This window comes from Centroberyx affinis, unplaced genomic scaffold, assembly GCF_046629955.1.
Source record: "Centroberyx affinis isolate AG114_WGS23_722 - 3 ecotype Tasmania unplaced genomic scaffold, CSIRO-AGI_Caff_v1 ptg004934l_1, whole genome shotgun sequence".
Classification (NCBI taxonomy): Eukaryota; Metazoa; Chordata; class Actinopteri; order Beryciformes; family Berycidae; genus Centroberyx; species Centroberyx affinis.
Window position 1 is genome coordinate 134,277 of NW_027282425.1, and position 12,273 is coordinate 146,549.

Here is a 12,273-nt window from a genome sequence, read left to right on the forward strand (position 1 = left end):
AACAGCACTGTTTAAACAATAGATTTTTCCCTTCCCTCCCTGTCTGTTTCTTCCCCATGAGGAGACCTGAGTGAATGCAGCTAAATCTTGTGTAATTACCATTTTGCCTCCCAATGATAGACGCTTTTGCGCATCACCAAGGGAGAAGTGGCTTCCCTTTTAACTGGGAGAGATGGTAGGGGGACGGGTACTCTAAAATAACACACAGCACTTGTACTGCTCAAAGACTGATGTAAATAACACTCTGCAAGGGGAAGCAAATCCTCCCTAAGTTGATTTAGTATTCTTGTCCCCATGTGTGAAAATAGGATATGCTCTGCTGTAAAAAGAAAAAAAGAGGTGTATTGAAGTATGCTGTGTATCAGCAGCAGAGAACCTGTGATATGTTTGCACACAGCAGGATGTGTCTGGCCCCAAGCTATGATACAGTACATGGGGACGTTTAACCACAGATAGATGAATTAGAGCATGTTACAGCCCATCTCCATATTATTGATCCAATTGAGTGTATTGCCTTTACCTTCTCTGGGTGTTTTTGACATGTACCCACAGCCTCCACTCAGCCACTCACCTTTCTCTCTCTCCCTTTCTCCCCTTTCTCTGTGCAGTGCCATGCGTGTGCTGCTGTCCAAGCTGCCGAGGCCCTGGATCGTAGACGAGAAGAAGGACGATGGTTACACCGCGCTGCACCTGGCCGCCCTCAATAACCATGTGGAGGTGGCCGAGCTCCTGGTGCACCAGGTAACAACACAAACAAACACATAAACACACACACACATCTAGCTAATTTTAATACATGTCTAATTCCACACCTTGGCATTCAAACTCATTTATTCATGCTCCTAAGAGACTCCTTCCTTTCCTGCATATTGGCCCATAGCTGCATCAGCTCAGCCTCCTATCCTGGCTCTTACTGACAGCACACTATTAAGAGCAGCTTCTACTCTACTCCCTGCAGCCAGCAAGCTGTAGACCAGTTGAAGCAGCTATAACTGCTTTTATTTTTTTTATTGAATCCATACGGTTCACAGAGCCTCCAGGGGCATTCTTTAGTGCTGCTGGGCCTTATATCCTCCCCCTCCTCTCTTGTAATCATAGGTCCATGCTCTTTTCCCTTCTGAGATTGCAGTGTTACCTCCCTAAAGACAGACACTTACAGGATTGTACAGTACCAGTGTCCCAACCAAGTGGGAACTGGGTTAATGAGGACGTAGTGTGAGGCAGCAACGTTGCTGCAACATTTCAACATTAGAACGTTCGCTGTGCTAGCTACACTTAAGGGGGACGCCCTTTTGGCAAGTCCCTGCAATGGGCTGGTTCGCAGTGATGGCTCAGCTCTCTATTCAGCAATTGCACCACAGTAGAAGGTGCACTGCAGATTCCCAGCCAGCCAGCCAGCCAGCTAGTCAGTCAGTCAGTCAGTCAGCCTTATTACTTGGGGATTTCACACACTGCCTGATCACAATGCTTATCTTCCCTCCATATCTCCTCAGCTGAGGTGTTCGCAATTGGAAATGACAATCACATGCAGCGTTATTGTAGGATGCGATTTTCCTGCCCCCAAGGTAATACTTTGTTGGTCGGCAAGGTTGAAGGAGGAGAGGTATTGTTATGGTGCATATACCTAGAAAGGTTGCTTCACCCCCTACACGATGGGAAAGTATATTTTTTAACTGCATTCTTTTTCTTTTCTGTGTTTCTCTATCTTTGGCTTAATTTATCACTTGTGCGTCTGTATGTGCACATGAATGTGCGTGTATATGTGATTCCCCGTGACTGTTATCTTTGTTTACTGGCTGTGTGCGCACATGTCCATATGTTTATTATTTGTATGTGTGTTCCCCTCCCGTCCCCCCCTCCCAGGGCAGCGCCAGCTTGGACATCCAGAACGTCAACCAGCAGACAGCCTTACACCTGGCAGTGGAACGTCAACACACCCAGATAGTCCGGGTCAGTGAGTCCTCTCCTCTCCTCTCCTCTCCTCTCTCCTCTCCTCCTTCTTTTATTTCCTCCTTTTCTCTCTCACTTCTACCACTAATTGAAGATCCTATCTCCAGTTATCTCTCTATCTGTCCCTCATTCTGGGCCGTACACAAAAGGGAGTGGAAGAACATCAAAGCAGCCCCACATTTAATTTACACTGGTGGGTGTCCTGCAACTGAATGAGCCCCTGGTTTCAGATTGACGCTGTGTAGGGGAAATGCTCTCTGAGGCAGTGTCTTGGTTAGTCATTTGGTCTAGTGTTGGATTGAGATTGCCACGTTGCCATCTTGTGGACCCAAGGAAAAATGCAGCCCATAATTGGGGAATATGATGCTGAAGTGAAGCATCTTAAGCATCAACCTTATGAATCAGTGTAGGGATATTTGCATTGTAGCATAAAATGCAGGTTGTTTTATGCTTATTAAACTGTTTTTATCTGACTGTCTGTCTTTTCATGTGCTTCTGACAACAGCTGCTGGTGCGGGCAGAGGCCAAGCTGGATGTGCAGGATAAGGATGGTGACACACCGCTTCACGAGGCACTGCGCCACCACACACTGTCCCAACTGCGACAGCTCCAAGACATGCAGGACGTCAGCAAAGTGGAGCCCTGGGAACCTTCCAAGAACACGGTACACACACATCCTACATTAAACATACTGAACACACCAAGTCATAGTAATTTACCTGGGTCCAGTTTTCTTAAGGAATCAGAGCACTAAGGTCTATATTGATCCAAAAAAGAGGAAAAACCTTGTGTACAGTGTATCAATCGAGAGGTGCTGGTAACGGCAAGAAAAACATCAACAGATATACATATCTATGACTGTACCCCCACTCTCAAGATGAGCTACGTGTTTTACTTACAGCTTTGTGGGTGATGGAGGGTGATCTGTTGGTGTATATTATACATGTATATTATGCATTAGTGTATGCTGTTTCTTGCCAATCTGATTTGGGAAATTGCAATTTATTATGTTAATAGTTGATAGAATCATGTATGCCTATTGGCTAATGATTAATTCAACTGAACTGGCACTTCCTTATTTCTAAGTCTGACTTCCTGGACCCTGAATGAGTTTGATAAAGCGATAAGCAAAACACGTAGCTCATTATGATCTTAAAATAAAAAGATCCTTTTGCATTGAGGCCATTGTCCTTGTTCTTGAGTGTGTGATTACAGCCATAGATATGTGGCATTTTTTTGCTCTGTCTTTGAAAAACCAAGCCATGATTTCTCAAACTGGCTCTTAAACCACCACAATGATAAGAGTTGAATATAATGAAGTCATGGCATTTAAATAATTGTCACAAAGCCCTTGTGTACATACAGCTGTGCTTTTATGATTCTGGGCTAAGATTGTTTTAAGGGTTGTCGTGTGGCAGCGTTTGAAGCGAGTGCCTCTGCAGGACTGCTATAGTCACCTGTATGAAGATCAGTATTTGGCCCACTCTCTGATGTGTCAGTAAATGATGACAGATCACACCGAGACAGCACGCTCAGCGCTCCGCAGCCCCCCTGTCATCTGCATCACTGGACTGCCCAGCCTGCACCAGCCCATCATTCAGACAGCCCAACACTAGCACGGAGCAGTCAACCGGCCTACTGCCGCCTCTCAGCCAGCCTGAATGAGATCGTCCCTCTCCGGCGGCCAACAGGGGCATGTCAGACCTGAACCCCTTCATGTTAACACCACATCACTAATCCCTACAGGGATGAGTGTGAGGCTAGAGGGCCTAGCTCCAGTGACAGCCTTACCTTTTCCTGTCACAGATTCTGTCTTCTTCTCACTCCTCTCTCTTCCTCCTCCTCCTCCCCTCTCTCACTCTACTTCTTCTCTTACCCCCCTCCTGCCCTCCCTGGTTCCCCAGTGGAGGAGCGGAACAGACAGACAGCAGGCCTAATTGAGATATGTGCAGCTGGGTCACTTTCCCATAGCGCTCTCCCTACAAGATGAGAATTGAATTAGCCGGCCCGATGGCTCCATCAGCAGAGATGTAAAAGCCACTGGTTGAAGACGATCAGACATGGAAGTGCCCACATTGCTGGAGAGAGACCGGCTTTGAGTTGGGACAGCCGAGTGAGGCTTTGCTGCAAAGGAAGGAGACAGGGCGTTAATGGGATTTTGGATGAGGGTTAGGGGGTTACACTGCCTGACAGCCATCTTAAGGAATGTCATAGGCTCTGATTAGTCCCTGATTGGCTAATTAGTGGTGATCTGATAGCACTGTGGCATGGCCAGTCTGAATTTGACTCTGAACCCATCTGAATAATATTAAAAGTCCTTACCTAAAACCTGAAGTTATTTACCATTAACATGAGTAATGTGAGTGCCTATGTGTACGGTAGACACTGTTCCCACTGGATTCACCATTGACAGATTCTCTAGTGTGAAATGTCCAGTGCCTGATACGCCTCTGATTTAATCTATGTGTTTGTGTTTATGTGTGCCTTCCTACAGTTGATTATGGGCTTGGGCACCCAGGGGGCAGAAAAGAAGAGTGCAGCATCCATCGCCTGCTTCCTGGCAGCCAACGGAGCAGACTTGACCATCCGTAACAAGAAGGGCCAGTCCCCTCTGGACCTGTGTCCTGACCCCAGCCTCTGCAAGGCTCTGGCCAAATGCCACAAGGAGAAGAGCAGGTAAACATCCCCTGGCTAAGCCTTCACCAGGCTATTTCCAGGTCCTTTTCAAGCCAGTCACGCAGACCTTTACTCTGATAGGTCTACTGTTTTTTATTTATTTATTTTTCCCCTCTTTTCATGTTTGTTTATGTGGCCAAACTGGTCTTAAGTTTTCTTCGAATTGACATTACAGTGCTAGCGAATAGTCTTGAAACTTGCAGAAACCCTGTTGATACACATCAGTGGAGAGGATGTACAAATGTGTATGGTGTTAGTGACTATACTCAGGCATCCATAGCTGCTGTAAAAACAACTGAAAGAGAAATGAGAAGGGAACACCATCTCAGGGAAATCATCAAACCTTGTTATTGATTTTTTTTTTTTTTGCTAAAAATGTTTCATGCAATGCTTTGCTTCCTTTTCTTGCTAGTTCCTCCTTCTGTTCCTTTTAGTCTCTTTCTCCGTCTCCCCCTCTTTCCCATTGTTCTCTATTAGTCTCCCTTGCTTGTAATCCCTTCTGCTCTCACACACTCTGGTTCTTCTCTCGGTGTTCCAGTGGCCAGGTGGGCTCCCGCAGCCCGTCTCTGAACAGCAACATCGAGTCCCTGGAGGAGTGTATGGTGTGTTCAGACATGAAGAGGGACACTCTGTTCGGGCCCTGTGGACACATTGCCACCTGCTCCCTCTGCTCGCCCCGCGTCAAGAAGTGTCTCATCTGCAAGGACCAGGTCCAGTCAAGAACCAAGGTATCAGAGCAACTCGTTATCTGTCCTATAGGGCTGAAACACATTGACAAAAAATCGAATTGCGATTATTTGACAGAATATTGCAATTGCAATTTAAACTGCGATTCATATCATCAAGTTTTTCTTGTCATACATTTTTTAGAACTTTAAAATTGTTTAAAGAAAAGTGATTTTGTTAAAGAAGAAATAGATGTCAGTTGGAGTATGATTAAAGTTTTTCACCAATATTGTACTTGATTCATGGACCAAAGATTACCCGGAGATCTAAAACACCTTGTTTAGGAAAATCCATTTTGGACGCCCCTCTCTCTTAAGCAATTAATCGCAGCCTCCAGCAGAAGTTCATATTGCAATTTCAATTTTTTCTTTTTCAGCCCTACTGTCCTGTCTGTCCCAGAAATATGACATGGAGGTGATAGCCATAGTTATCATCTTTTAACAATGTTTTAATTTGTCCCCTCCACTAACTTCAGATCGAGGAGTGTGTAGTCTGCTCCGACAAAAAGGCAGCCGTGCTATTCCAGCCCTGCGGTCACATGTGCGCTTGTGAGAGTAAGTCACACACATTTCAACATCATAACCTTGACTTTGTCACCTTCTACTTAGTTTTAGCCTCAGGCCAGCTTCTGTAGAAATGATATTTCATATATAGACATCCACATATAGACTGCATTCAGCCCTAACCGGTGTGTCCTTCTCCCCAGACTGTGCCAGCCTCATGAAGAAGTGCGTACAGTGCCGGGCTGTTGTGGAACGCCGCACCCCCTTCGTTCTTTGCTGTGGAGGGAAAGGTATGGAGGATGATGCCGCTGATGATGATGATGATGATGATGAGGACCTTAGTGAGTGAATCTTCCACACGTTCCCTTTTAATTCCCCCTTTTTTCTATTTTCTTTCCTCTTTTCTGTTTTTGTCTCGACTCACTTCTCAAAATATTTTCTTTAACCTTTTTTATTCTTTGCTGCCTTGCTCATGGTTTTATTCCTCTGTTTGCATCTTTGATATGTTTTGTTGAATCTTTTTCCATCCAAGTACACACTTCCTTTCTTTAGGTCATTAAAAATTTAGTCAGAAGTTGGAATCAGACAATCTCACTTTGCCAAGAAAGATGACAACTTCTTTTCCAGTACCAGATCTGGAGTGTTTTATTATTCACATCTATTTAGATCATGTAATTTTTCAAACATGAGGCAATGCTGAAGGGCGCACGTGCTAGCTTGATTTTAGATATTGGTTGTAATGGACAAAAGCCTCACTAATGCTTGGCTGCCTTGTCTGAAAATCACTGTAAACATCTCCCTAAAGAAGCAGTGTTTTGAAATTCACACAGTTCACATCACAATCTCTTTGAAAGTGGGATCTCAGAAGCCATATCTAGACTCAGTTTTGCTTGACCCTGTCCAATAGTATAACTTAGAGAACCATAGCGTATACAGACAACTTGATTACATTTTCATCCTATCTGTGGCCTCTAGCAATTAAACTTATAACATTTGGGTAAAATATTTACACGTCTTTATAGGCACCAGCATATGCAAGAGGACATGTAGTCCTTTTTGGTCATGATACATGTTTATTAACACCTACACAAATGTGAAAAATAACTGAATTATAATTCTTCCTCAGGTAGTGCATTTCTGGATGTGGGGACTTAAAAATTGTTTTGTAATCATAAAATATTTTGGATAAAATATGTCATTAACCACATTTTTCCAGCCCTGAATTCAGTCAACATTCCCCAAAATAATATTGACACCTGTGTAATATAACTGTTAGTGTGTGAAAACATCTGTTTTTTGTTGCATTCACCATTCATCCTCCTGTCTCCAAGTTAAACACAGTCTTCTATTACCCATATCCCTTCTTTAGTGGTGCACCTCACTAGTGGTTACCTCTATCGTGTTTTCCGCATTTTATGTTGAGTTAAAAGGGAAACTGTTGTAAGTTCACTGATTTCATGTATACTCCAGAATTAATTTTTGAAAGTTCTCTGTGTGTCAGCATGTTGGCATGCAAATCCACTTAATTAAAGTTGGACCTGACATGCAAAAGCGAACGCAGACCCACACTGTCAAATACACACATACACTCATGCAAGGGGCAGCATTGATTGTTTTTTTTTCTCCTTTCCCTTCATCCCAGTAGCATTGACTGTTTGAGGCAGCGTTAAAAACACAAACATGGTGTACAAAGATTCATCAATCACTTTAGCTGTTTCAACTCCCCATGGCTCCAGTTCTTTATCGGGCCTCCATAACATACCTCTAACCCAGTGAGCATAGTCATTAGACCCTGTAACTCATGCTTAAGTGTCGGCTAATAGCAAAATGAAAAGGAATCACTTGCCACTAAGCTTTTTAACCACCCATTCTACATAGAAGAGACTTTCTTTCTCCCTCTCTGTCTCTGATCACTGTTTCTAACTTGCTAGCCTCCTCTAGCTATTCTCTCTCTAAACCTCCCTTAGAGGCTGTAGTGAGTAGTATTGGTCCTCAGGCCAACTGTTGAGGTGGCGAGGGAGGCTCCTGCTATAACAATGTGACTGGTTATTCCCAGCAGGGAGCTCTAACTCTATGGCAGGGGGATCGCAGGATCTTCTCCAGCCCAACAATCTGGCGCTAAGTTGGTGTAAGTATACCTCCATCCTCCCCTCCCTTGTCAAATCTTTTTAAGAGCCCCCCCACCAGTGCTGCCCTGGCCCCTATCCCTCCCCTTAAACCCACCCTTTCTCTTTCAGCGGTACACACACCCTAAACACTAGATGCTGATATAAATGTGATGCACATGCCAAGAATCGCACTAGTGCTCACTATTTCAGGCAGATGTTTGGCTGTCACAGCCAGCCAGTCTGGTATGGCGTCGCCAACAAGGCCTCAGTCCAGCTAATTCTTGTTGAGTGCTCAAGTAATCAATTTAGGCAATTTTACACTCATATCATTATACACATGCATCCTGTTGATCATGCAATGCCAAAACCAGAATGTGTTGTCCTATGCCAATTTATATTTTAGTCAGTCTGACAGTCAATTTACTCCAAAGTAGGAAATTCTAAAATCAGGTCATTCAAAGGGGAATGCTATGCCAGCAGAGGCTGCTCATGCTCAAGTTTGATTGAGGGAATGCCAAACATAAGAACTTTCAGAATGCATGTGTTTGTGATCCATGCTTGTTTATAAAACTCCAATTGTAAATGTGACAGAGCGCTCACCTTGGTTCAGATGGCAATGTTGGTGTGGCTGTATTTCTGCTTTTATTGGCAGTAGATCAATACCAAGAGGTGACGTTTGATTTGACCACAGCAAAAACTTGTCTTTTTTATCCGTTTTCCCTCCCTAGGCTATAGACTAAAATACTGACTTTCTTTTCTCTCTTTTACTGTGTTTGTGCTGTCGTATTGTATCCAAACAGCTAGTGGAAACATCCCAGCCCTGCAGAGAGACAAGGATAACACCAATGTCAATGCTGACGTACAGAAGCTGCAGCAGCAGCTCCAGGACATCAAGGAACAGGTAAAAGCTTTAGGAACTGCAACCTATACTGTCGTCTGTTGTTAAATCATCATATGGGCCCCAGCAGGATGAGCCAGTTTTAGTCTAGGCCTTGGCTCAATTGAGAGTAGAACTGACTTTGCCACAACAAAGCATGTATTGTGATTGTTGCTCTTTATCTCTCTCCAGACCATGTGTCCAGTGTGTCTGGATCGACTGAAGAACATGATCTTCATGTGCGGCCACGGCACCTGCCAGCTGTGCGGGGACCGAATGAGCGAGTGCCCCATCTGCCGCAAGGCCATCGAGCGCCGCATCCTCCTCTACTAGAGCCCCCAAGACTCTCTCTCTCTCTCTCTCAGCCTACAGCAACCACGCCCACAACCCCACAACCACACCAGCTGCTGCTGCTGCTCGACCATCCTCACAGCTCCCGAGTCAGCCAGCCAAGGGCGTCCTCAAATGTCTTATTCTACACTACAAATGGTCTCTTAAGCGCTATGATTGTGTTCAAATGGAATCCTGTTACAAAAAAAAAGGAAAAAATGAGGATTGAGATTCGTCAATTCTATTTTTCTGTCGTGTGTGTCCTAACTGCAGCCTGAAAGGTGCTTGCTTCACTGACCTCCCCGGTTCTTATTCCTCTCTCTCTCTCTCTCTCTCTCTCTCGCTCTCTCGCTCTCTCTCTCTCTCTCTCTCTCTCTCGCTCTCTCTCTCTCTCTCACATCCTCTCCTCCTATTCTCGCTGTACCGTTTCTCTCTGTTTCTACTTAATATGGAAAACCTCTTTTCTGTTGTCATTGAATCTGTGGTGGCTCCTTTAGACTCACGGCCTTGGATACGGACCTGAGGGGCAAGGGTCAAGTCCCATCTTTGGACTTCACTGTGGAACAGCTTTGGGAAGCAGAGCAAATTCACAAGGGGAGAGGAGGGGAAGGGAGGTAGAGGTCAGTCTTTGTCACCCTTGATGTAATGTCCTCTGATGCCAGCTGCAGTCTAGTTATTATCATTTGTATTGTATTTGTAATCTCTTATGCAAGTGCATTGGCTTCGGAAGCTACTGACATGGATATTAAGTACTTAACATTTCATTACAGTATGACACACGTTTGTGACACTCTGAAAACCCTGTGTGTACCACTCAAAGGTTCAGTGAGTCTTTTCGCTTCATGTCTGTATTCAGCTTGGCTGTTGGTGACGTACCGTGTGCCTGCTGTCCTTACAGTTGAAGACCAGTTGACAGAAGTTGGCAGTTTTGCACTAGCACGTGTCCTCTAGGGTGAAAAAAAAAAAAAAGCTGATTCAGGGTAAAGCTTAAGCGCTTTTCTGCACTGACTTTGGAGGTCCACTTCAGCTCACTGATAAAACACTGATAGAGCAGTCCAATGGCTAGGTAGCACACCACACCTGTACCTTGTTTACCAAGCTGTACCAAGAACAGCGGTACACATTGAGTGTTGCAACACCCGTTTGGCTGCGGATTCCAGTGCAGCCGGTAGGGATTCAAGACAAACACAAAGTCATTCAGCTTCCTGTCGAGTGAATAGCCCTCTTGTACCTGTTTGTTGGACACACGAATTCACATGATGCAAACATTTGTATAACAAGAGTATCTTGTCACAACTTGATGTTAAACTGTTTCGAGACTAGGTGGTATTGTCTGACAAAAATCCTGCGATTCTATGAGCGTTGCTAATTACCATTGATTACTCTGTGCCATTCGCTTCCAAAAATTTACTTGTTGAATAACTTGTATGGGGATAAGGTGCTCTTTACCTTGTATTACTTTTTTATTTAAATATATTTCCTTTTACAAAATCGACATTTATTGAGCTAGAGTGTACAATCTATTAGAACACAAAAATGAAAATGTAGAGAGTAAATTATTTTGTATTGCTGCCCAAAAAATAGGATTTATAGGTATCACTGCCTCCCTAATATGTAGCCTCAAATCTCTCAAACATTCTGCTTTGATATCAATGTTGAGATATGTTTTTGTTGTTTTTGTTTTTGTTTTTTGGCAACAGCTTTCTAGCAATCATCAGTGGAAACATATGTTCTCTTTCTTTGAACTAGGTCTCTGTAAGCCTAACTTGTTCATTTGTGAGATGAAAAAAAAGACATTTTATTGTCAATATTCTCATGTATCTTTTCACCAGTGTTTATTTGGGAGGAATGCTAATGATTCTCAAGACAGAGCTTGCCTTGCCTGTTTAAAAAGGCAGTTGCCCATGTGGAGAATCAGCAAGGTCACTAGCTTGCTCCCCCTTGGGGGAGTTTGCCAGCACAAACAAGCAATTTTTTAGGACAGAAAGTAACTTTTTTGACTACCAGTTTTTATTCTTTTCACTGATCATGATAACACTTAAAGCTAGAAGCACTAATACGCTTTATGGTAGTGTTGTCTTGTTATGGTTGTTATGAAAGGCTTATTTTGTACCTTACTTTGAATACATATAACTGTCCTGGTGGAAATGTTTCAGTAGTATTCTTTTCTTTGGCATGAATGTTTGATGTATGCAGTACGACATGTATCATGAAATCTGTTCACTCTGTATTGCTAATAAGTGCTTTTAAAACAACCATATAGCTGAAATAAAGTTCAAAATGAACCTTGAGACATTAGTAGTATTGTTGTTTGTTTTTCCTTTAAGTTCTTCTATTGAATTGTTAATTAGCTTGTTAATTTTGTTGTTTGTTAGTTTAGCTCAGATGTAGTTGGCTTCTCTTATATGCATAAAATTTGCATTTTGTTGCTTTTCTCCTGCTGTGGAGCGTCTGACTTTCTGAGGTGGCAGAGATGCGAGGTGTGGGGTAATTGAAAATGCTAACACCTAATAATGACTCAGCACCAGCATGTGATAAGTCAGCTATGCTAATCAGCAAGAGAGAAAGCGGGCAAGACTAAAGAAAATCACTTGAGAGTTGAGAGACTCTATACCCAAATAGAGTGATGCATCTTCCTCAGTGAGCGATGTGACAGCAGGACATCTCACAAGCCATCTCCCTAGCCTTAAGAAATTATGACCAGAGGCCATTTACGTTCTAGCTCATTGACTGGCCCATTCATAACCTGGACATCTTTGGGCTTGGCTCACATGCAGCAGCGCTATGCAGCTCCTCATAACAAGACATTCATCATGCTGTCATCCGCTCATTCTGTCAATGGAGACCGAAGGGGAGACTCAGACACTTCTTTATACCCCCTAAGGTCTCTGTGACTTGGCATGAGGCCTAGGCAGTGAGTGCTGTATAGTCTCATGTCATGTCTGTGGCTTAAGTGATGTGGTGCTTTGTCATTTTATATTTGAGTACCTGACTTGGAAACAATGGCCTCTTATGTGGTTTAGCTGTTAGCGTTAGACAATGAAGGGCAGGGATTGGCTTTGGACACTTACCCTTCACCTGTTTTTCCACTTTCAGAGTGGAG

General features: G+C 43.6%; 1 protein-coding gene across 3 annotated transcripts in view; it reads left to right on the forward strand.

Annotated features, from left to right (window-relative positions):
- Positions 1-11,430, forward strand: part of mib1 (MIB E3 ubiquitin protein ligase 1) — a 53,957-nt gene extending 42,527 nt beyond the window's left edge. The window contains exons 13-22 of one of the 3 annotated variants that reach the window (XM_071545511.1): positions 609-741; positions 1,864-1,950; positions 2,456-2,614; positions 4,445-4,626; positions 5,165-5,354; positions 5,828-5,906; positions 6,059-6,196; positions 7,912-7,983; positions 8,764-8,864; positions 9,033-11,430. In XM_071545511.1, the coding sequence (XP_071401612.1) occupies positions 609-741; positions 1,864-1,950; positions 2,456-2,614; positions 4,445-4,626; positions 5,165-5,354; positions 5,828-5,906; positions 6,059-6,196; positions 7,912-7,983; positions 8,764-8,864; positions 9,033-9,173 (1,282 nt within the window). In that variant the 3' untranslated portion in view covers positions 9,174-11,430. The remainder of the gene's footprint in view (positions 1-608; positions 742-1,863; positions 1,951-2,455; positions 2,615-4,444; positions 4,627-5,164; positions 5,355-5,827; positions 5,907-6,058; positions 6,197-7,911; positions 7,984-8,763; positions 8,865-9,032) is intronic. The other 2 variants (XM_071545512.1, XM_071545513.1) reach the window with 2 other exon arrangements.
- Positions 11,431-12,273: the final 843 nt, after the last annotated feature.